General features: G+C 39.6%; 1 protein-coding gene across 3 annotated transcripts in view; it reads right to left on the bottom strand.

Moving 5' to 3' along the window:
- The window catches only part of ARID1B (AT-rich interaction domain 1B), a 326,328-nt gene that overhangs the window by 10,786 nt on the left and 290,244 nt on the right, over positions 1-25,298 (bottom strand). For 2 of the 3 annotated variants that reach the window (XM_053937248.1, XM_053937250.1), the window contains exons 10-16: positions 23,437-23,546; positions 22,526-22,684; positions 16,290-16,499; positions 12,705-12,909; positions 4,933-5,071; positions 3,727-3,899; positions 1,971-2,121 (exon numbers count right to left, since the gene is read on the bottom strand). In XM_053937248.1, coding sequence (XP_053793223.1) covers positions 1,971-2,121; positions 3,727-3,899; positions 4,933-5,071; positions 12,705-12,909; positions 16,290-16,499; positions 22,526-22,684; positions 23,437-23,546 — 1,147 coding nt within the window. The remainder of the gene's footprint in view (positions 1-1,970; positions 2,122-3,726; positions 3,900-4,932; positions 5,072-12,704; positions 12,910-16,289; positions 16,500-22,525; positions 22,685-23,436; positions 23,547-25,298) is intronic. The other variant, XM_053937249.1, reaches the window with a different exon arrangement.

The following is a 25,298-nucleotide window of genomic DNA, read 5'->3' on the forward strand; positions in this document are numbered from 1 at the left end:
CACTACAGTGCAATATTTTTAGCACATATGAATGAAATTTAGGTTGCTGAAATCAAGTACTTGGAAAGCATTAACATTGATAAATAACACTGTATTGCAGGCTAATATGTGAGTAATTTTTCTCTGTACACTATCAGTGAGAACACATCAACAATTAGAGGATAATTATAGAAGTAATGTATCAGGGAGAGGTACAGAAACAGAGAACTGGGGAACTTGACATGTTAAAAGAACTAATGGGACCTCATTTTTCCAAACATAGAAAACTAATTTTTTTTAAAGAGATGACCAGAGAGAAAGAAATAGCAATTCAGTATCTCCTATAATTGGAGAGAAATTATCCAATACCAGTTAAAAGAACAATGTAAATGAAGGGAGTTGTCTGTAGCTGTCCAAGAGTATATGCAGTAAGATAAAATTCAGCAAAGGTACACATATGTTATACATAAGGGAAGACTTTATCTAAATATTCAGTTTGTTAGCCACAGGATAACCACAAGCCAGGTGAAATTGTGGAAGCTTCAGAAGTGGTATCATTTAATGCTGCTCTGGAGAACTTGGGCCTGTAAACTATGTTCTAGTCCTCTGCTGAGCAGCAGATACACAAGGTAGGATGTATATTCCTTTTCTAACATCTTTGATTTGACTACTCCAGAAAGCCAACTGATTCACACAAGCCTCTGCTCTCCTGCAAGAAACTGAACTAACGGTAAAAGCCTAAACAAGAAAGCAAAACAGAAGTAACACATCGAGAGGCCACATGCTCTGCCTGCATGCTCTCACAGGGGCTGCTAGCGCTCCTTGGCTGGTTACCGTGGGTATTACAAACACAGAAATCAGTGTCCACCTTTGCTGGCCAGGGTAACAATTAGGAGAGTACATGCTTGGGTCACTGTTTGAAGGTACCATGGTGCTTTGACCAGGTGGTACCATACTGCCTTCTGGACCCAGCCCGTGATCTGACCTAAAAAATTACAAAGGAAACCTTATTCTGTAAGAAGTACTTATTCTCCAAAATTGTCAACCAAATAAAATAAATCACGCACTTTAAAGGAAACATTCTCTTGACTGAACACCTTCCACTGGAGCCCTTACTCTCACCAACTCCCCATCAACTGAACTCCCCACCTACTGAACAGCATGATGGTATTTGTTTTACTTGACACATCTACTACTTAAAACTACTGACTGAAAACTACTTTGTCCTTACACTTTAAAGATCCACACTGTACCACTCTGTCTACCATCAGGAAACAAAAAGAAAAGCTAAATACACAGCCTAATGAAAGTAAAAGCAGGAATATGGCCAGAGCAGCAAAATCTGCCAGAATACTTAATATAATCCAAACATTCCCAGGACATTCTGCTTGCTCTACCAATGCTTAGACATCACTGATTTTACCAATTTTTCTCCCAAAGCCTTTCCCCAGATAAACAAAAGAGGACCAAATTTATTTCATGTACTTCACTGAAGGACAAACTTATGAGAATCCTGTTGGACACACTGCAAGACTGATGCTGCTACAGCTCTGACAACAGACTCCAGACTCTCCAAAGGCAATTCACTCACAGACCACAAATCAGACACATTTAGACTGTGCGTTTTGTTTTTCATTAAGAGCCAACCAGCAACTGTTTAGGTGAAAACATGGCCAGGAGACCAACTCAAGTGCTATTTTATGCTGTCACAGCCCAGCCCAGCTGCCAGCTGAAGGCAGCTATCAAAGACACCCACGATCTGATCTGCTGCAAGCCTGAGTGATTTCTAAGGTGTGACAATTCCTCCTTATTAATTTCTGTGAACAGCTAGACTCAGTCATTACCAGTGGTTTGACTCCCAGTGATTTAGTAAGATGCTGTAGGAAATGTAGGCTGCTGTGTTCTCTGCAAGGTGGAATGGGAAAATGAAAAGGGAAGAGAGAGGATCATTTTCACTAATGGGCTTTGCTTTTTCCTGAAGATTGACTCACCTCCTGTCATAGCCACTTCCATAAGAGAACTGCTGTCGCTGGCTCATGCTCATGTTGGACATTGCTCCAGATGGACTCTGGTTATACATATCTTGTATTCCACTGTTAGGCATTTGTCCAGGGGTCATGAAAGGCTCATTGCTTCCAGGCACTGCAACAGTCAGTGAAATTAAATTTATTAATCTGGGTGTTTGAAGATCACTTTCTTTTCAATGAAGTATTTCAGGAGAATGTTCAGATCCCTAACACTGCCAAGGAGAATTAGCAGGTGTATAACAAGCTCTTTGGGGTCTAATGGGAACACGTGAAGCACCACCACTACCAAGATGATGGATATAGTATTACGGAGCTGCAAGTGAGGAAAAAAAATCTCCTCCTATGGAACTGAGCTATCAGGCACCAGGCAGCTGTTTCCCTCTGGTCTTCACAGCTGAAAATGAACTTCACTCTTGTTCTTTTCACCAAAAACAATGCTAAAAATGAACGCAAACATAAGCCTTACAAAATAGATGAAAGCAAATCTACTAGTTTGAACTACAAAGCTGTCAGAATCAAGCTTTTCTTTCCCCCCATAAAACCCTTATACACACATATACAATAATGTTGTTTTAGAAAGGATACTCTATCCTAATGTGGCTTCTCAAGTAGGATGGGCATATTCTATGGGTCCAAGAAAAGGCACTATTATCAGATATAAATCACCAAACAAATAGAAGAGACTCTAACCTTCAGTCCCTCATAGTAGATACTGAACAGAGATATTTCTGTTTTGACAGGATGAAGTGAAATGTAAGACAAAGTACAATACACCCACTTAATCTCATATGGATATAAAACCTAAAGTGAATCTAAAGCAGAGAGAGTTCGCCCTTCCTTCAGCTGTATTATATGTTAGTGTCCACAGTCCAGGCAAAAGCATTTAAAGGAAAGGCTTTAAAAAAAAATCACATCAAATCAAATTAACTACCTCTTTTAAAGCATCTCCCCACATCATCACATCTCCCTCTTTCCTCAGTTTCAGGGCCTCTTCTTGCTATATCTCCCTTTTGCTCTGTTTTAGTTTATGCTTCGTCTCCTCCACCTGCTCCTCTCTTTACAGCCATTGTGAACCCTGTCTGTGTTCTTTCCTCCTACTTTCCTATATCTGAGGCATGCAAGATTGATTTAAAATCTTTTTACAATATCCACAAAACCAGCTGTAGGTTAAGTACCCAAAAGGACCAGAGTCAATTTTGATATTAATTTTAAATTTTGCTTTTTAAAAATAAACAGAGTGTGTTTATCACGTTTTGTCAGGGACTGCCCAAGTAAGAAAAAAATTAGCTTTACTATTCTGAAAAATATATAAACTGAGACAGAGAGCATTAGGAGGCTTGCTCAGTTTCACACAGTGAATTCCCACACCAGTCCTACTACAACCATGCATGTTGCTTCACCACTTCACATTCTAACAGTGAAGTCCAGCACTTGAATTGCAGAGTAGCTAACCAACCTCAAGAAATATAAACACTAACCCTATGATTTATGACATTTCCCAAAATTTATTCCTACAAGCATTTTTAGGATTCTGTTAATTCCAAAATAATGGGCATGACTCTGAGTGGGGAAATATGACCAGACCAGAAACTCAACTGCACTGCACCTCTACAAGGATACCAATGGCAAAATCATCAAAGTGAAAAAGCTCATTCTGACTACAACATCTTGATTACCTAAGACACAGGGAAGAACAGTTAAGCTCCCACAAAGAAAATACCTTTTCTCATTCCACCAAAAGGATCTTTATTCGGCTCATATGGCATCCTTCCCATCATATCTGGCATGTTTATTCCCTGCTGGTATGGTGCATTTGGCGTCATGGAGTTTCGCTTTGGGAACGCTGAGTCACTTACATCAGAAAAGGGATCATGCACACTGACTGCGCTGTTTCTAGCAGATTAAGAAAAAAAGAAACATTAACATCATCCTGTATTCATAAGAACTGTGAAAACAGCCTAGACTACAATACAACTAGCTCACCATGCTGTGGCAGTGATCAGTGCAGGATGCATCCAAGGAAGATGCAAAAGACTTTAACAATGGACAATCATTTAAAAGAATCTACCCACTTTATCCTCAAGCTTCTTTGTCTACTTACCTTAGAGATCAGGGTTTTTTATCTAATTCTATTATTTGTGCATTCCTATTACTCATATAGAAGTCTAAACCTTCCTGAAATTTCACTAAGCTGTTTTGCTCTTTTTTATCTAGAAAACTCAATCTGAATTAAGACGATTAAAGAAGATTCTTGCTATCCTTTCTGCAGCATTACAGATGAAGAAAAATTTAGTTTGGAGTGGCTCTGCACACAGTTCAGAGATCAGTCATGTTCCTGCTGAAGTCATAAGAAACTGTTTTGTGGACTTCAGTGTACTAAGGCTCCTTAATGAATGGTGAGACAGCTTCACTTCAGATTAAACTGGACTGTGAGACTTACAGAGCACAGAACTGAAAGGGATCTCTTGGTCCACCCAATTTAAGCCTCTGCTATCTCAGCTACTGTTATTGCATATGCTTTTCACAATTTGAATTCAAGTCACACCTTTAAACCATGTTTCTCCTTCTTGAGCATGACTGGATCTGCTGACCAGAGGTGTACAGGGTAAGTGAGGAGAGGAAGGTTGTGGTTCTAAGTAGGTACTGCTGGTTTCCACCTTCCTCCCCATTACTGACATATTCACATACATCTCTCTGCACTGGTGCTTGTCTGATTCTTCTCTGCTGTTCAGAACGCTAATGGACCTCTCTCTACTCCTTCCTCCCTTTCCCTCTCTCTCCTCCAAAAATAAATAATTTTCTGCCACTTTTCAGGCTCTGACTGGTTTACTGCAAAATCCTACGAGTGCTGAAGCAGCTAGGAAAGACCGGATTAAAGTGCTGTAGAACTAGAGCAATAAAAAATGAAGCAAAGCCCTTTTCATACCTGCCACCCTGCATAGGTGTCATCTGTCCATGAGGTGTGGATGCTGGTGTTGGGGGCTTCAAATCGCCTGGCACTTCTGTCATGGAATTACTACCAGTGGACTGTGGAGTCTGTGGGCCTTGCAAGGAACCAGAATTAGCTGAAAAATTAAAAAAAAAAAGTAATTATGAAAAAGTAGCAGCCAAATTCCTGTGGAAATAATAATCATCAAGGAAAAAAATGGTTCTTTCCTCCAGAAGCCTGTGTATGCCTTAATCCATCTCAGTACTTTATAACTTCCCCAAAATCCTCTGAGATCAGGATATGCTGTGTAGTAATAGCCATCATCTTTCCTAGAACCATGAATTTAATCTGCTGCCTGAAGCAACATAGATAGAAATCATCCAGATGAAGGATCATTTAAATCAGAGGTCAAGTTAATTGTCTGTAGTTTACAACAGAGTAAATGAAGGTTGTTCTTTGGCATAGCTTCTTTATATAATCACTATCACAACACATGCATTTATAAGAAATATTTCAGCCAGAAGCTTTTTATCATAAATTTAAGCTGTTATATTAATATAAATTCATGGTTTTATTTAGCACTAAAAGGCAGACATTTCCATGGTGAAACATAGCAAATGATTAGCGGCACACTGCAATCCCGTGTCATCTTTGAGACAGCATGGCAAAACATGGTATTTAAGAAATGCAAAAGGCAATCTGGGATCAGAAGAAAACAATAACTGAAAGTAGAATTTGAACAGGAGGCTACAGATAACACTTCTAAAAGAATTGTAAAAATAGAAATGGACACCTTAACAAAATGTTAGTTGGGGTCAGTGATGGTAAAGTATATGTAACAAGACCAGGTCAATTCTGCAAAGAATCTGTTTAATCTGCAAAAACTTATTTGTTGAGATCTCAGAAAGCAATAGACTATCTGCATTAGTGTCCTCCTTAATGGAGGTAAATACCTTGATATTCTAGGTATAACAAATGTAGAAGAGCATTTTACTGTTCTGATGTGACTGAGCAGCAATAAGGGCATTAAATTAATACATCACCTATTGGTAATGGTGGAGCTAATGTAAAATACACCCAGACCAGTCTTTCAGAGCAGACACCAAAGCTACTACTTTCATGTGACTACTGAACAGAAACATGCCCTGAGCCCAAAGCTCTACATAGCAGTTTTATGATTTAGAAGGTGGTAAGTGAGGATTAGTAACAGCATCTAAGTCTTGGATCTGACAGGTCTTGCAGCAGAAATTCTACAGAAGAACTTGTAGGATTCAAGTCTTTAGATGCAACTGGGAAAACATTACCAACAGAAAAAATTCAAAAATCTAACACACTGAGTAGGACATGGATTTGGCTTGAGAGGTCCTTCTTTTTTATGAACTGTCATGTAAGTGTTTTATTGTGCCCGCCTACCTACGTTCAACAACCAATTAAAAAAACCTTTATAAATTACTGTTACAGGGAAAATTGGAACAAGCAGTATGGGTTTTTCTTCTGTATATGAAAGAGAGTAGTTTATAATTGACTCAGAAACCTAGAACACTCATCATCCTGACAGGTAGAGCTTGTTTTTAACTAGAGAACACCTTTTTTATATGCGTTTCATATATATCTGTAACACATGTTCCCTTATCTGGAAATCAGTCTCAGTAGCAAGTGCATATGTAGAATCTACATTGTGTGGACCACATTGTTCTTGTCCTCAGCTTTCTGAGGCATTTTTGAATTATGCTTACATAGTAATGAGTTTCAAAAAAAAAAAGTTTAGGAAAACCTCTCTGATTGCATTAATACAGGAACAAGAAAATTTGCAACAACTAATGTTAGTTACATTAGTCTACAGTTAGCTGAAGGCTTTAGTGCTATAATAAAACAAAAACCCACTATATTCAAATAAAATGAGCTCTTTTTATATATGACCTCCAAGCAGGTCAGGATTATTCTTCTGCCCTTGAGCTTTAAACACAATTCTAGATTCTTCTAAAAAGCTTGAAAGCTGAGTTATGCCACAGATTGTCACATACCATCCTGCTGTATTAGAAACATGTAAGCAAACATCTTAGTGTACCCATATACTTACTGTAAATTCAGATATCGCCTAACCCTGCATATTTCTCTTATGCTGGGCTATTAAGAAGCAATTAAGTTTTTCCCTATCCTACTTGAGCAAGAGCTTAATTCATATCTCTAGCAAACCTAAAGGAAAAAAAAAGATTTTTCTGTATTTACAACCTGCCAGAGTGCAAAATTATTAATAACAATGTGTTTTAGATCATCTTCTAAAAGAATGGTTTAAAAAAAAAAAAAAAAGGATACCTAACTGAGAAGCTACAAGTCCAATTTCTATCTTTAGGGTGCCACTTATAAGGCTGGTTATTTTTCCTCAAGCCTCTTTCTAAATGACTGATTATATACAACTGAAAAAATGGAAGGCAAATGCTGTCACGAGAAGTGCGAAGTTTCTGGTACTGCTTTGTTAATACACTTTGCCCCTCACCTCCACTGGGTTAGGGACACTTCTAGAGAATAGGAACTGCAAGTGTTCCAATCTCTGGATTAGGACTCTGTCTACCAAGAAGAGCCCGTATTTCCTATTTCACCTTAAATTTTACATTTGCTGGGCTGCACTCTGAAATTTTTACATCTATTTTTGCAGGGATTTTATTATGATAGATGTTCAATTTTGATTGTGGACATTGTGAAAGAGAAACAGTATCTTTTAGAGTGCTTCATAAGCTTCAGTATTAAACCAAGCTCTAAGAAGGAAGACAAACAACAGTGTTCTTTTAGGAAAAGTAATCTCTGCTTATATGATTCTGCAGCTACCTTAGGGATGTCCAGGGAAAAAACTGTGGGTTCATAGCCACTGAATTCCTCATCTCACTCCACATCTAAGCAATAACTGTCTTTCAGGTATCACAATACTAAATACATAAAAACTTAAATACAATTGACATCCTGGTCAGTGAGAAGGTGAGGTCGTCCACAGTTTGCTGTGGGAACATGTGTTAATAACACATGACTGCATGCATTATTCTCTGCAGCAGGAATTATAGTACTAGAATGACTTTTGCCTTGCAAAACCTGCATGGCAGTAAGTACTGTTTTCAGGGAAGACCCTTTATTTACCAGAGAAGAAATATGCAGCTAAAAAAAAGACATTAAACCTTCCTCTTACCAGTAATTTTTCCCCTTTGGAAAAAAAAAAGAAAAAAAAAAGAAAAGAAAAGGAAAGAAGAAAGAAACCTCTTGAAATTCCATTAATGTGAGGCCTGACATGCTCTCTAGGATATCCCTACCTTTTGCCAGAAGCTACAAATGTATACTCTAAAGTAAACAATGGAAAGGTTACTGAAGGTTAAGTACATTCACATACTTCAGAGTGAACAGCCAGCCACCACGCTGGGAAGATAATTTACACAGCACGAACCCAGTGCCCCAGTTAGGCTGGACTGGGGGCCGCTGGCTGCTGCAGGGCCCCCCGGGCAGGCATGGATGCAGGCACAGGGCCACCTCCGCCTGTCCCCCCAGCCACCCTCCCAACCCCTGGCCCATCCATCTTCAGTGGGGATTCCCTGGCTGGCCTCATGACACGCTCCATGACATCACCTGCCTGCTAATAATAGCACTTCAGTCAGCCACCCGCCAGCAGAGACGGATGGGTTTGGTTACAGACGCACTCACTGAATGGCTGTGTCCTGCGGTGCCGTGCCGTGTCCCCCCCGCCACCCCCCTCCCCAAGTCTCGTTTCTCTGCTGCCAAGGAAACGCAGGCAACACACTCCTGGTGCCTTCTCGCTCCCTCTTTCCAGCACAAGCGTACGATTTTTCCAGGTTTGCTTTAATGAAATCTCTGTTGACATCAGGACCAGCTGCTGTTACTCACAAGCATCCTCAGCTGGACCACTTTGGCCATGCTGTTCATTCAACACAGGATAAACTCTGAGCCTGTTATTTTGAGAGCTGTGCACACATGACCGCACACTGCAACTATTCAGAGTGAGAGAATACAGCAATGGAAGATAACTCCTTCATGCTGATGCTCCTTTGGAATTTTTTCTCCAGCATCCATTAGTGCTTACAGTAATGGTGCCCAGAATTCTTCTCAGTTTAGAACTTCCCACATTATTTCTGAGCATTTTGGTCAAAACTATCAAATGCACATGACAGGAAAAGCATTTTATCTTTGCACGTGCTCCTGGAAAGAAGGAAGACCTACAATGCCCCTCTCTCTAAGGGAGTTTTTATGCAGCGGAAATCATCAGCAGGTGACACGGCCCTTGGCACAGACCCAGTGATCAGGACAGAAGGCCATCAGGGATCCTCCAATAGTTAGTCTGTCATTAGGCATTTGCTGCTGCCCTTCACTGCTGATGGTATTATCTGACACAGGCAGATTTAAGCTGACATGAAGGCCTCAGCCTACCACAAACACGTCACCAACTTGCACAGCCTTGGAGCAGCGCAAGGCACACTGAAACATTCAGGCCCCCACCCCTCCCCAGGAGCTTTATGAAACAGCAGAAGAGGCTCTGACAGTGATTTGAAGTAACAGCTATTGAAATGAGCACCTAATCCCACCTTGGCTACTGTGCAAATCTCTGCCGATCAAGGCCAACCAGTCTGTCACTTTGCTGCTCTACTCTCACTCTTTTTTTCAACTTCTTATAATTGCTGACACTACCGTGAATTTCACTGTACATAACACTAAATTACTCACTCCTTTAGGTACCATTTACCTTATTAATGATGTTGTAAAAAACAAAAGTGATGGGAGAATCCTGAATATAGTGCTACAAGCAAATGGACAAACACGTGATCCCAGACCACCGTCTCGCAGTCCCATAAATTTGACTTACACATCACATCCTTTTCTTGACCGTGCTCCTCCACGCGAATCTCCTCACCATGGCTGGCGCACTGTGCTCCCTAGCACTCCCTCTATGCCTGCACTCTGAAGGTCATCTGTGAGGCAGTCACATAACCACCCCTTGGATGTGAGATATCAACAAGAACGGATTTGCCCTAAGCTGCACTTCAGCCTGCTCCCACCTTGCATAACCACATAACCACCCACCTGGAAACTACGACGACATTTGAACTGAATCCTTCTCTCTACCATAAAGGCTGCCAGTCCTGATGTATTCTTATGAGCAATTGAAATATTTAATTTTAAAAGTTTTATGAAGATCATCCAACTTCTAAGATCTCAAGACTTTCTTCACAGCATCAGCTTGTTAGAACTGGACAAAATACAGCACCCTCCCCTCTGAGACAAGTTCCCCTTCTTTTCTATCAGATTAACTTCAGCCCTAATACTGTAACTAGTTCTCTGCAAATGGATTTGGCTTCTAAGTGGCTCTGCCTACACTGAGCTAACTGCACAAGAGAGGCCAATAGTTAAAGTAAGGACCTTTGGAGGCTACTGTTTCTTGTTGTATTGGGCTCCTGTTCCCTCTGAATGCCAAAGAGTGACAGATTATCTAAAGTATGTCTACAACTCTGCTTCTTTTGTGCCTCTAAAATGTTAATGTTGGTATATACTGAACGAAAAGAAACAAGAAAAAAAGCTGACTACTAAAGAGCACAGGCTTGTACTCTCTGAGGCATCTATACCTCAGCGGGATTTCATGTACTAAAGCTGATACACACTGGGAAAGCCTTTCTCCGTACAGAAGTGCAGTCCCATTCAGTGACACGAGCTCTTTTCTCTCCAACAAAACAAACCTTGAGATCCTTGCTTGCTTCCCCCTTTTCTAGTCTCTATGTCCTGCTGTGTTTTTATTTTAGAAAAATAGTTTCAGTTCTCCTCAAAGACAACTAACTTGAATGTTATGATAAATTTAAACTTGGACTTTGCCATTTTCATTCATAGCATTGTGATGCAAAAGGATCCTGTAAAGTGGTACATCTGACATTTCCATTCCTTTGTTTTATGTTTACATATTTAAATAGCAATTCTTCATCTCAAAATTCAGCTGATTTAGGGTGATTATCCCAAAATCAACTACTGAGAGCAGTATTGGAGAGAGAAAGTAAGGAAAGAGAGAACAAAGCGTAATACTCTCTCATTTTTAGAGACAGATTAATTTATTCTTCACTGTCCTTAACAAGTCTAACCATTTCAGCTTTGCTTACCAGTCTTTTCAGGAGGTGATGGGTACCTCCAGCATGTATTATTTTTTGCAGCTGTGCACACTCAGGACACTCTGTGCTTATGTGAGACAGATAAACATTTGGACTATGGGCTTTACTTCTAGTACCAAGTGTTTTTCTCTACCTTCTACACTTGAATTGCAAAGTAATCTAATCTCTCTATTAAACAATCACCACTGGGGTACCTTATAAACCTAGGTTTTAACAAGGTGGAGGAAATATTTAAGTTATTACACAGAGATGTGCTTAGGAAGATTTTAACTAAACACTCCCTCAAATCCTTATACTGAATAAAACAGGCTGAGAAAGATTTAAGCCTTATCACTGTTATCTTTTTCTGTACTGAGAAAGCATTATTGTAAGAGATAATCTTGGAAAGGCCAGAACTTTATTACATGATTATAGAGGTCTTTGCAATTTTCTAGTGTCCATGATAGGGTACTGAAGTCATGCAATTGCAAACTGTCTGCAGGGCTTGCTGTGTCTCTGACTCTCCACTTCCCATTTTCAGCCATGAACTATAGTAATAGAAATTAAGTGAATTAATATTTTCCTAAAACTGTTCTACTGCAGGAAACTCCTGTAAACATTCCAGAAATTATATTCTCTTGGCAATAAGTGACGGTGGTCTGCCTAATAAGTAACTGTGGCAGTAGTTCGCAAATTTTGTCAAATTATTTTGTTGGTCAGAAAAACTAATAACAAAAGAAATGATCCAAAATAATGAAAGGATTTTTTTACTCTTCCATGGGTAGTCCAGAGGTCAACAGCTAGACTAATACTATGACTCTTCCTATGTACTTAAAATATTTCTACTTAAGAATAGTCCTGCCTTGAGTATCAACTGCGACTATAATCTTGAGTATCTTAAGTGACATGAATTTAGAAATAATACAGTGGTTTCAAACACCACACTGTAAATGCAAGAAAGAACAGCCAAAATACAGTAATCCTGGTTCCAATTTTTCACATGAGAAGATAAAAACAGTGATCCCAATGACTTACCTGACACATAGAATTAGCAACAAAAGAACAGAGAGCGTGCCTCCAAACAGGGATGTCTGGCAGTGAGGACACACTGTACTCACAGCTCTCCATCTGCCACATACCCAACACGAGCTGCATCAGAGCAACCATCTGAGACACACCGATCAGTCCAGCATCTGCCATCCTGCTCCAACTGAAGCCTTGCTGATCAACAGTTGTGTTGAAAAGCAGCTTCAGTCACAGCAAGGAAAGTGCAGGTACCAGAGCCTGACCTTTAGACAAATGCATGCTCCTGTCTTACAGCAGAAGCACATCCGTGCAGACCTCTGTTCTTTTTATTACGCCCATGTCACTGAATGTTAAGGGTGTGCTGGCACACACATCTTTATATGTTGGACTGAGGAAGGACAAACCAGACACACAGCTGTGGTGGCCTTTCAGAGTTAACTCTGATTTGACTCAGGAGTCAGCTCCAAGTCTGAGAACGAAGATTCCAACAACGGGTTTATCCTCGTTGTTCCAGCATTATCCAGACACGTTTATAAATACACAGGGTGCAAAAACCTAGTATGCCTTGCATTCAAAAAATGCAAAGTTGTGTAAGAGGCTGCAGTTTATTTGACTTACCAGGAGATGGCGGCTGAATCTTAGGTTGTTTCTTGGTATCTCCAGTGCTGAAGACTTCTGGAGGGGGCTCCTCCCCTCGCTCAATCTTGCACTCGAAGGCAAACAGGTACTGAATGTATTGTTTTTTCAGGGAGCTGGCTGCGCTGCTCGAAGTGCCAACGTTCAAGGTGGTTGCCAGCTCACGCCACTTCTTGTTTTTATTAACCTAGCAAAGTAAACGGCAGAATCATTGGTTTGCAGCAAAGTGTTTCGTTTAAGTCAGGAAACAAAAAAGGGAAAAAAAAAGCACTTAATGTCTACTTGGTTTACTTTTTTTTATTTTCCTCTTTTAACTAATGCTCATTACTCCCACACACAGTAATGCACAGACAGCATTTACAGTTATAAAGCCATTAAGGAACCTGCTGATAGCTACATAAAAAGCTTTGCTTGTGCAGTCTTCTGCATGGTGCATCCTTTAAATGCCTTACGCCCTTCCAGGGCCTATGCTCTTCAGTTAGCAATCCATCTCCAAGCAAATTCCTGTTCACTCTCTCCCTCCCTGACACCCACCCACACCCACCCCATTCTAATTAAAAAGCAGCTTCTAAAATATAATTTAGAAGGCACTAACAGTGTTATTCTGCAATTTGTTTGAACATTGATATAAAAAATAAATTTTTCTCCCAAATAGCCACCAGCTGTCAAGCAGTTCAGCTTTTAATTCCTGGTTCAATTCCTTTCACTTTAGTGCATCTTGCAGGGACAGATCAATGATCCTCTGGCTAGATGAGAAGCAGAGTGAAGCCAGGCCCCTTAATTAATTAAGGCAGACTTCAAACGCTCACGGCTAGTCCAGCAATACTCTATATTACAATGCTGACTGCACCACTCCACTGTGAGTCTTGTTTGCAGTGTAAGGCTAAGAATATTGAAAGACTCTGCTCAAACACAGCTGATCTGTAATAATAGCAAAGTTCATTTGTCATTCTGGGTGATGCCACTGACTCACTCGGCTGTACCACTCGTAGCAGCCACTGTTTTTGCTCTAACACCTGATGTCTTTACGTTCATTCAACCACTTATGCAATTTCTAGGTATGATCCAAGGAGCAGGGTCAGCATCAAAATAAACTGGCTTTAAATATCTGAGAAATCTCATCTTTTGTGGGTAGCAATTCTGATTCCATGATCGTCTGCTTCTTGCCCTAAGGCCTGATATTTTAATGACTCCACCTTAACTTGTACAGCTAGAAAGATTATCATCAGCCATACTATTCCTTAGTCTGTGTGCCAGCAAAGAAAACATTTTTCTAAGTTTCTCTCAGTGTTTAATAACACTGTAATTGCTGCCAGTCAGCAAAGATCTTTTGAGGATGGCATTAACAGCAAGCAGGTTGGCATGGCTATGCTGTGTTTTTATTTCTCTGGTACATCGTGCAAGAACCCAGGAGTTAAAGGAGAACAGATTTTCATTAAGTGCCCTTGTTGAGGCCTGAAATCCAGTTACACAGCTCTTTGTGCCTACTGGCTTACAGCTAAGTGGTGCGTAATGAACACATTGCATAATGCAAACAGAAACATTCATGCCTAAATGCCCAGTATATTGGCATTTAAAAGAAGACTCCCAGCAGCTGGTCTGTTAGTGTTGGGACCCCATCAACAGCAACTCCTCAGACAGGGAATATGCACCACTGCTGCACAGCTCCACTCCCTGCCACTCTCCAGGCAGAGTCACGAGATGTGGATTGCAGCAGTTGGAGCAACAGCTTTTTAGGAGGGCATCACACAGATGCATTTAAATAAAACTCAGCAAGCAAAGCTCTGCACCTCTGAGCAGCTCTAAACAGATGAACATAGTGATCATTCATGTAGGCACACCAGCAAAACCAGGAGCTCTCATTTTTAGTGTTAATTTTAACCAGTAAAGCACACACATTTGTAACTCAAGCTCTTTCAAAAATCAGTTGAAGTGAACAGCATCTATTCTTTGGCAAAACATAATGTCTGTCACTGAAAATCAACACTGAATGTCCCAAAATAAAATAAATTTCCATAATAAGCAAACATGAATAATTCTCTAGAATATCCCATCTGCCCCCCATCTTGCTCAATTTTTGATGCTAAGAGTCACACTGTGGGCACAATCATGCTGTACAAGGCAGAGCAGCTGCATGATAAAATTTACCTGTAATAAAGTTTCTGAGCTAAAAGTAATCACATCCGTATGATGCTGAGGGGCATGAGCTGATCACTAAAAACGTCGGGATAACATCTCTTACCAATATACAGCATTTAACAACTGGCAGAATCAACTATGTTAGGTTTCTCTGCCTTCCTTTAATAATAAGAATAGCTATAATCCCTGGATTTGAAGGGCCAATGATCTAATTCAGTAGTCAAATCCCATGTTGTGAGGTGCACTATTAAAAATAGCTTTGGAAGGGGTACTAATTGATGTTGGACATTCCTTTCTTGAACTAACCACATATATTATGAAAATATGTTCTCTTTTTGAGAATCTAATTTGTTTGCCATATTTTTGAGTTCAGATTTTGTAATTAGGGGAGAATTGTATGTTTTAATATTACGTTTTATACAATATTACACATGCATATTTATCTACATGTTAGCTATATTTAAGACCTCATTTTGTAAGGCATTGAACAAATGTTCTCATAAATACAGAACTTATGGATCCCTGCACTTCACAATAGTGTCCAGTGCCTAGTCAGTGATCCCCTAGATGAAAGAGATGCTTTGTACAAGCATCAGGAAAGGACAGGTGACTTTGAATGCCAAATCTAAGACTGCAAGTACTGACCATTTTCTCCTTCTTTCCCTTTAGAAGCTAAACAGTGAAATATTTCATTTTGCTCTGTGGTAAACATCCCCATAGAACTCATGAATATTTTTCCAATATCCCCATGCAAAACTTTAAATTAACTGGTGAGAACACAAATGAAAGTTTCTGTCTCCCATCTGTGACTTTTTTATTCTCAGCTCTTCCTGCTTTCATTTTTCTTCAACTCATTTAGGTAATTCACGTTTTCCTTATAATCATTATGTTAGCAAGACAACCCAAAATATCCTGTAAGCATTTTCCAAACACAGCATAATCCATGTCTAAGAAACACATACAGCGTATAGAGACACTCAGAATTAAAGGTTTGGGATGAAAGAGCGCATTTTAAGAATATTTCTGCAGTTTCTCTGGAGAGATGAACTGAATTGTCCTACAGGCTTATCTCTATATAGGAAAAATGGACTTAAAAATCTCCTTGTCCTTTTAGCTCTATCATCTTACTCATAATTTTGATCCAGTGGCCTTTTTCTATTTTCTTCTCTCAGCAGCATTACTAGAAAAGGTTCCCCAGAAAAGGCAACAATTTCATCTGTCTACAGCAATGGCCAATCTTGATTCAAACTCTAAAGTTTTAGGGCCATTATGCAGCCCAAAATGAACTCCAGACAGCTATCAAAGCATGAAACCATTTTCTTCAACAATATTGTCTGGGTTGAAAACCTAATGATGTATCCAGCAGGAATACTCTAGAAAAAAGAATATTGACTTTTTGAAGGTTCACTTTTAACCAGTTCTTCTCACCTGTGCTAAACCTCCAATCTCCTTGACGCAGACATAGAGCCTGAACAGGTCCAAGGGCTTCTTGCCCACAGCTGGCAGACTGGCCACAGGCGTGCCCCTCTCCTCCATGAACGTCAGGTACCGATCCACCCACATCTTGCGCTCTGGCTCATTTCCTAGCTCATAGACTTTAGTGATCTTCTCTCCAGTTGTGGTAGAGGAACTTGATTTCTAAATTGCAAGAAGAAAAGAAAGAGTTGGGGGAAGGGTGGGAGGGGAAGGGAAAAGAAAGTAAGAAACTCACAACATTGAAAAAGAGAAGATGTCAAACAAACTAAAGCTATCACACAACAGTCAGGAATGAAGGCTACTAGTTCAGGCACAAACAGTACATTCTGTCCATATACAAAAAAGTCAGCTTTATAAATAAAGGGCCCAAACTCCCCATTCTCATATTTCTTTCAGTGATCTGAACTTTGGATCCCAGAAGGCAAGTTTCTGATGTTGCCTCATGTCATTTTAAGAAGACGTAGCTCTCACAGTGTGCTTCTCGTCCACTTATCTCAAAGTGCTTTGCAAGCAACTATTCTGGTAAAATTATAAACAAGTTTGTCCCACACAGGTTTAGAAAATCCTAAAACCAAACCAATCCTCTCCTCTTTGCCCTCAAAGATGGGCTAGAAAACCTGAAAGTAATCCTCTAGAGCAGGAATTGCGCAAAAATAGCCTAAAGTGTGAATCATAGCAAATTAGTACATGGAGAAGTAGTCCTCCCTTCAGAGTCACAAAATGGTTATGCTTTATTACCACTTCACACCACTGGTGGCCAAAAAGCAAGATAAGCAAGAGTGCCTACAAGGAGATTGGTGGCAATACTCTTTGTGAGCTGCCAATTAGCTGCCTGATCCAATAAAGCCTGTAAGTAGCAACTACTCTTCTCCCTTGCTGGAGTACTGATGATATCCATCTCTGTTGTCCTTGCAAAGGGAATGTGTGTTATGACCTGGGGAAAACCAAGAATGGACAGCAATCAGAGCTGAGACACCACCAGAAAAAGCAGAAGAGGTGGCAAGAGCAGAATTCCATCTCTGTGGCAAAAAGGCAGGAGTGAATCTACTTTCCTGCTGCTCTTTGGGCTTTACAGCTAATGAAAGCTCATATTATGTTTGATTCTCTTTTCTCCTTTTTTTTTTTTTTTTTTTTTTTTTTTTTTTTTTAATGTAGTGACAGCAGAAAGCTGAGGCTGCTACACAAGCTATAGATTCTCACCATATCTTTTCTGTGCAATGTAACCCTGTGAGCTGGGCTCTGTGCCATGTGTGGACAGACTCTGTCACAGACCCTACCCAAGCTGCCTCAGCTCTGACAGCAGAAAGGGGCTGCTGCTAGAGCAGGACAACCCTCCTACTTGCAGAAAGTGAACTGATTTGCTCAGCACTGGAAGATGGGAGTGGTTCAGAATTAAACACAAGGGAAAAAGACTGACATAAAGCTTTGGGAAAGGAGCCAAATATGTGAAGGGAAACATATCCTTTACGTCTGTATAGTAAAAGCCTAAACTTTGTTGTTGATTGCAGTAGACACTTCTTAAAACTCATCTAGTCAATCACTCTTTCCCTCTTTTGTCTTTTCCTTACTTTGAACTGAAGAGAGACTATTGTCAAGTAAACAGAAACTCATTCCTATTTGAACATCTCTGAAAAAGATCCTCCCTGTACCTCACAGATGCTACAGAACTGCTCACTTTGTCCATGTCCCCACATAGTGGTGAGAGGCCTGGCACTCAACACCATGAAAGTGGGATACAGAAGAGTAGAACCTCACTGCCAATGATTTCAAGAGTACTGCCACCATTTATCTTGCATGTTAGCCTGGAAAATATGACAGACTCTGTATCTCCTTCCAGCTATCAGCTGCAACTTGGCAAAACTGGAAAAGAGTCAGGAGAAAAGAAACATGAAGACAAGGGGGTGACCTAGCAGTTCCATAAGCCATTGCCATTCTTTCCAGTGAATGGATATTAATTTTAATTAAATAAATAGCCTCCTTTAAAGTTTTCTTTACTGCCTTGCTGACACTGTAACTTCTTCACAGCAATCCTTCCTACAGACATATATAATTACCTTTCTTAGAAATGACGTGCACACCTGAATTTACTTCAGCCAGACTCAGTTGTGTTACAACTCCTACTGAAGTGAGAGTCAGGGCTAAATTTGTTTTATTAATACTAAGTGGCTGGCAGGAAATACACTGATATGAATCCTGCAGCTTATGCAAAGAAAGCACAAACTGATTCTGTAATAGCAACCAATTTACTGAAAGCATCATTTGCTATATATCTGGGTACTCAAGAAAATCAGTTTAACTCTTCGCAACAAATACACTTTTTCAAAGTTTGGGAGGGTTTTTTTTAAGTGGGTGGAAAGGGGGAAGGACGGAAGTCATGTTGCTACTAATTTGATGTGGTGAGCACCAGATACATGATCACACAGGCCTGAACAGTTGAATGAACTGGAAGTACCCCACTACCTTTTGCAGTAAGTACAAAGTTACTCTACTGCTCACCAGCTTCAATTTTAATCTGACACTTAAGATGCCCCAGAACTCTACAAAAAATAAGGTGGGAAATTCCAGCTTTTATGCAGGAAATTTTCTATGTGCTTACATTCTAACATATGAGGCAACAAAATAGTTTCTATTTCACTTTTATGGTGAGCCATGATTAAGAAAGTTCAGATTTACAAGTTTTAGGGTTTCATTTTTATATGTTAAGATTCACTTTTTCAAATCAGAATCAGAGCAGAAAGGAAACAGTTAAGAATTTTTCTTTCTGCATTTTTCTACTATACATCTCAAATGATGCTGCTTTTCAGCAGTGTGGCAGCAAGTTCTAAAATGACAGTATAATCTGAAAACTTTTCACAGCTTACAGAAGGTAAGAAGTGTTTCTTACTGTGTGAGCTTTCAGGTTGTCATGCTTTGTAAAATGGGTGCAATTTTCTTCTAAAATGAAATGTTAACTTTATAAGAATGCACTGGAGGGAAGAATGCTATTCCTCAAGAGTAAAGATCTTTTTATCTTCTCTATTTTTATAAAAGTAAATGGATAAAAATGACAGATGTGTGCAAGCTAGTCTACACACAAACAAACTTCAGTTTCACATGGGCAGGTTCAGCTGGAAGCCTAAATTTACCTATAAATATTAAATATTAACCCTTATAAAGCAAGGGTTTAAAAGAGAAAGATCCCATTTTAAACTAAAATGAGCACATCCCAGGCAATGCTGGAAGAACACAGATCACGACCTTTTCTTCTGTTAAGTATGTTGATAATTTTGGTGACAGAAGAATGCTAGTGCAAGCCTATGGCACATAGCTTTACTGATTTAGTTATATCCTACTCTGCCTGCAATCCCCAGCACTCTTCCACATGATACACTGGGGTGTTTAACTGGGTGATTAAAAAAACTCCACCAAAGTATGTGGATGCCAAAGCCAATTCCCATACTAAATCTGTCGAAACCCATACTTTCCTTTCAATACACCTACCCACTATTAAAACTGCATTATATGCAGACCCTTGTATGGTGAGTCTGCAGAACCCTTCAGAGCAACACAAATTTATGTAGGAGTTATTTTCACATGAAAGGCAGTGGGTAGTTGCTTCTCTACATATCTTTAAGGATCTATATTTATACAATTATCTACTGTTCCCTTCCCTGACTTCCCTGTACACGTGTTACACAGACTTCCTTTACTACAGAACAGAGTGTGCATACACAGGCAGCTGCCAAGTCCAATCCCTGGCAGAGTCTTGTGCAGGACACATTCCTTTGTCAAGATTTTCTCCTGAAGGACTCTGGAGACTCCTCTCAACTAGCACCATGGAGGTGTAGTACTGTTCAGGTGTATTCACTGTCATTTTCATGGGTACCTATGTACAGTTAACAGCATTTTATGGGCTTTTCGTAACCTACTGTTCTACTCATGTTGCAGTGACCCTGCATAGTTTACACCCATGCTTGAAATGTCTCTTTTAAAGAATTTTAGAACTACCTCACCACTGTCAGGGATGCATATTATATGCAAAACTGGCAGAGCAGAAGTGTCCTTTTCCTGACATACCCAAGGAAGCCTCAAAACCTAATGTTCATCAGTTCTTTCTCCCCATTTTCTCATGCCTCACTTCCACATAAAACAGCTGAAAGAGAGGATCCACTTAGTAGGATCACAGGGATACCTTGAAGTGAATCAGAGACCATTCACCCCTGCTTTTATTCTCTACTGGAACGGACAAGTTGTAGCACATGAAACAGCTTTGGGATTTAATGAACCAATTCAGGCTGTTTTCAAGTGTAACGAAATGCCTGCAATCAATCGTTCCAGTCTATGTCAGGCTGCTGTTGAAGTCGATGAAGTTATCCAATCCACTGGCCTTCATAGGCAAAAAGGGATCAGCTCATTTGCAGCACTTATTTTTCTATCATTCCAAAGCTCTGTTTTTTCCATGTCTAACTGAAGCTTTTGGAGAGAAGGACATTCAGAAGAAATTGAAAGCACAAACTTTCCTAATTTATTTTTTCCAATGTTATACTCTGTCAATCATCTGTACTTTATTTACACGAAAAAAATCTCCACATATGTTCACGATGACTCCAGGATTTGCTATGCAGTTTATGCAAGAACTCAGGAATACATTCTTCTTTGGTTGTAGAGGAAGCACTCAATGTGTTAGACAGCCTATGCAATAACTCTCTTGCTTTCCTCCAGAAAACTGCCCAAACAAGCAATACCCCAAACATCACTACAAAGAAAACTAACAGAATTTTTGGCGTCACCCTTTCACAAATGTTTTTAAGAAAAAGATGAGACCTTGTGGGAACAAGTAACATCAGTTGCCTTCTGAGACTCAAAGTTGCTGTCTAATCAACATCCAAAGATTTAAGTGGTGCATTTCATGCCATGCTGCCCCCTTGCTCAGGGGATTCTGTAAATGTCTGGGTTTTGGATAGTTAGATCTCTTCCCCTCTGACTGGCCTTCCTCTGTTTGCCTTGAGAAATACTCTGTAACATATCACTTTGTAAAAATTGTTATCAAAGAATTACTGCTAATTTAAGTGCACTTTAACACTGGGGAAAACCCCCTTTATATTCTGCACAAGAATATGTTACATTATTTTTCTACAGAGAAATTATGATCATTTCTACTTTTGATAAAAAGAAGTAAGAGAGGAACAACATATATATTCCTAATTATTAAAAAAAAAAAAAAAAAAAAAAAGCAAAAATGACCACATGGACTTTTGCTCCCCATAGACCATATAATCTTAGGCCTGCATTCTCTTTTCTATATACGCATACAGATTTTCTACATGTGTGCATATATATATATAGACAGAAAGATGATGAAATTTGGTTGTAGTACCACACATTTCTCTCAGGTTCTTCTTTATAACCTGTATGAGACTGATTAACCATTACTCATCTAAAAAATAGTTTTCTAAAAATGTACATGCATCAGGAACTTTTTTCAGCTCACAGTCTGGGTTATTTCAAAATAACCAAATGAAGCAAATTAGCAACAATTTTAGTTTAGACTATGCCTTGACAGTTATAATGGCTGTATTTCCAAATACACAATTCAAAATGAAAAACGTTTCATAAATAAAAATGGCAACTTTTTTGTGGTGCTGAGTCTATAATTTAACTTTTGATGGGTATTAGTTTCAATAGGGGAGAAGATTTCATTATTTCATTTTGTGGTTTTTTTTTTTTTTTTCCCCTTTGGTTTTTTTTCCCCTCTAAATAATCCTAGTAAAGACAAGTGCAGCAACCAGAGTGAAGTCAGTTGTGTGAAGGAGTTTGGGCCCAGGAACAGAAATGGAATTGTTCTTAACAACACAGTCGGCATGCTTAGAAGCTGATGCATTACAAGAAGGATGTTTTCTTCACAACAACCGCTGTTTTACCAGACAGCACACTTGCATGATGCACACAACTTTACTCTTTCTTATTTCAAAGTACTGTTGGGACAAATTTTGCCCTTGGATAAGCATGCTCAGGCCCCACTGAAGCCAGGCAGTGGAACTTACAGTCATGTGTCCGAGAGCAGAATTTGTACCCAGTGTTATAAAGAAAGAAAACTGTTTAGTGGATAAATAATAAAGAAAAGGAATTTACAAAACAAACAAGCAAGCATTAAAATATAATTAATTACAAAAAAATAAACAAAAACCAAAATAACCAGAGCCACTTACAGGGCTTGATGGAGTCTTTGGCCAGCCTGGGCTGCTAATGCTATCACTTTCATCTCCATGAAATGAGGAGATGCTAGCAGAGCTTGGGGACATTGGGGAAGGGACTGGCAGGTTGCCTGGGGTTGGGGGCTGAGAAATACCCTGAGAGCTGTAGCTATCCTGTGGTAGAGGAATACAAAAAAAAATATGACAAAGGCAGGGCAAACTTTGTTAAAAACAAAAAAAAATACATCCAGTTTAACAGACTGACCAATTTTTATATATAAAATATATATAAACAGAGAGACACATACAGAAAACACACACATATATAAATATATTTATATATATATATAAAAGGTATTAAAACAACATAGTTAGTATAATTTGGAAAGTTTGCTGGATGCTTGGCTAAAGTCACTAAGCCACCATGCTTACTTCAAGCTCACATGAAATGCTAAGCATGGGTTTCCCATTATGAAAGAAAGAAACAAAAACAAGCCGTTCACCTTATTTAATCAAATAAGGCAGGAAAGCAAAATATTAAAATATGTTGCTGCTGCGGCCAAAACAGGAAGCTATAACTGAAGGCAGAGAAAAATGGCTGCAAGGATTGAAACCAGGCAAGACCCTTCTTTCCCACCCACCTGGCACAGCCAAATGCCCACGCAACTTTTGGCTTGGGATGCTTTGCCCCCGCAAGTTAAAATGCCGTAAGAACTAGTAACTTTCAGATCCACACAATGAAGAAAAGAAAAGGAAAAAAAAAAGAAAATAAAAGGAAAAAAAAAAAAAGAAAGAAAGAGATTGCACGTGAATGGAAAGGCATGCAGGAAAGAACAGAAGTGGGTAGGCCAAAACCAGGAGATGAAGGACAACACAGCAGACCTCTGCAGGCGGAACCAACACCACGTGCGGAAGGTGGTAAATACCTTTGACTTGCTCTCGGGTTGGGGGGCTCCTTCTTCTTTGCCATCTGCTTTGAGAGGAAGGGGAAGTTTGGACTCACCGGGTGTCATCATATCTGCAAGACCCATAGGTGCTAATCGAAAACAGGAGAAACAGTTAAGCATGACTTTATTTGGTTTGTAGGAAAAAACACGCCTCCTGCTGCATGGTTGAGGTGCCACATGAAGGAGAGGTTTTCCCACGTCTGTCCCGTTACTCTAGCATCCAGAAACCTGGAAACCTCTTCAGTTGAAGTGAGGAAACAAAGGAGAACAAACAAGAAGAGAATACAAGCACCATGCAACAACAACCATCGCTTAACAGAGTAGAATTCATTCTTCATGCTGCTGGTGCTCTTCAACTGTCTGCGTTTGACCACATTATTTTAACAAAATAAGTCTATTTAATTACTGCACTCTCCCTTTAGCAATAGACAAACGTAAATGAAAGCAACGCACATTCTGCTTGCCATGTTGAATCTAAGAAAAAAACCTGAATTTTCCAATTACATCTGTATTAAGGCTGGTGTCCAGCAGATAATTCCTGCCCCTACGACTTCAATATGAATGGCTCAGCCACTGTGAGCCTTAACTACAGAATTACAAGCTGTAAACCGTGCTCTGTTGGACAACCAGCACTCAGCTTCTTCCTCCTGCCAAAACGAGGTGGGACTATAACGAACACATAAATGTCTTTCTCTGATAATGGCATGCAGTTGCTTCCCAGGGGTGCAAGGAGTTTAAGGGTTTTTTTAATTTGAAGATGCAAGTGCCAAGTACAGTATTATTGCTGCAGAGCTGCTGGGTTCCTGGTTCCTGGATTTCTAGAAAGATGCAAGAAACATTCAGAGAAATAGAAAGAAATTACTGGGCAGAGCAGATGCCAGGAGGTGCCATGACACTGAATCAATGCAAATAAGCAGAAAACAGCAGCAAGACACCAGGTGATTCTTTGCCTGCTGAAAACCATGTGCACTGCATTTGTGAAAAACTGGATTACCTTCCCTTTCTCTCTTTTTAATCCCCCTCATGCCCTTCTTTCAAAGGGTATGAAGTAAGAAAAATACAGAATAGCCTAAAAGACAATAAAAAAGAAAAAATATATATCCCACATGTAAAAATGTAAGAATCAGTAAACTATCACTGTCTTTACCAGAGTAGTGTAGCTCTTGCAAAATGACAGTGCTGGCTTGCACCAGGCAGCAGGCACACTGCACAGCAAGCCAAAGACAGGAGGGGGAAAAGAAGCTTTAAAAATACTTCACAGATTGCCCACTACAAAATGATTATTGCACATATTCATGTATTACTATGTTTTAGAAAATAATTAGTTTTAATTACAGCAGTGAGAGCATGAGCAGGACTCTAGCGAATACGCTGGCAAGCTTTGCAGTGCTAATTTGCTAATATCTTTAGCATCACTGCAGGTTGAGACTCTGGCTCTGCCAAAAAAACCTACCCAGCCATGTGCCATGTGAGTTTACAACTGTATGCTCAATATTCAGCTTTGAACTGCCGGTGTTTTTCATGGGCACATTTTCTTGTTTTTTCAAAGCACATTTGTAGCCCAATCAAGCCCTTAAAGTCATCACAACACATAAATCATAATTGAGATTTAAAAAAAAAATTACTTGCAATACTTCAGACTTCAAGAATTGGAACAAAAAGCCTTTTACAAGTGATGCAGCTGCACAGAAAAATCTATTGGGATCAGCGAAAAATGCTGTTATTTTTATGTATGTGTGTGAAATCTCAACAAAACAGCCAGTCAACATGCCACTGGGAAGTCAGCATCTACTAAGCATTTGATTTGTATGCATTTTGCCCTTATACTCTGCTTGAGGAGC

The sequence above is a fragment of the Vidua chalybeata genome, chromosome 3 (genome assembly GCF_026979565.1).
Source record: "Vidua chalybeata isolate OUT-0048 chromosome 3, bVidCha1 merged haplotype, whole genome shotgun sequence".
Lineage (NCBI taxonomy): Eukaryota > Metazoa > Chordata > Aves > Passeriformes > Viduidae > Vidua > Vidua chalybeata.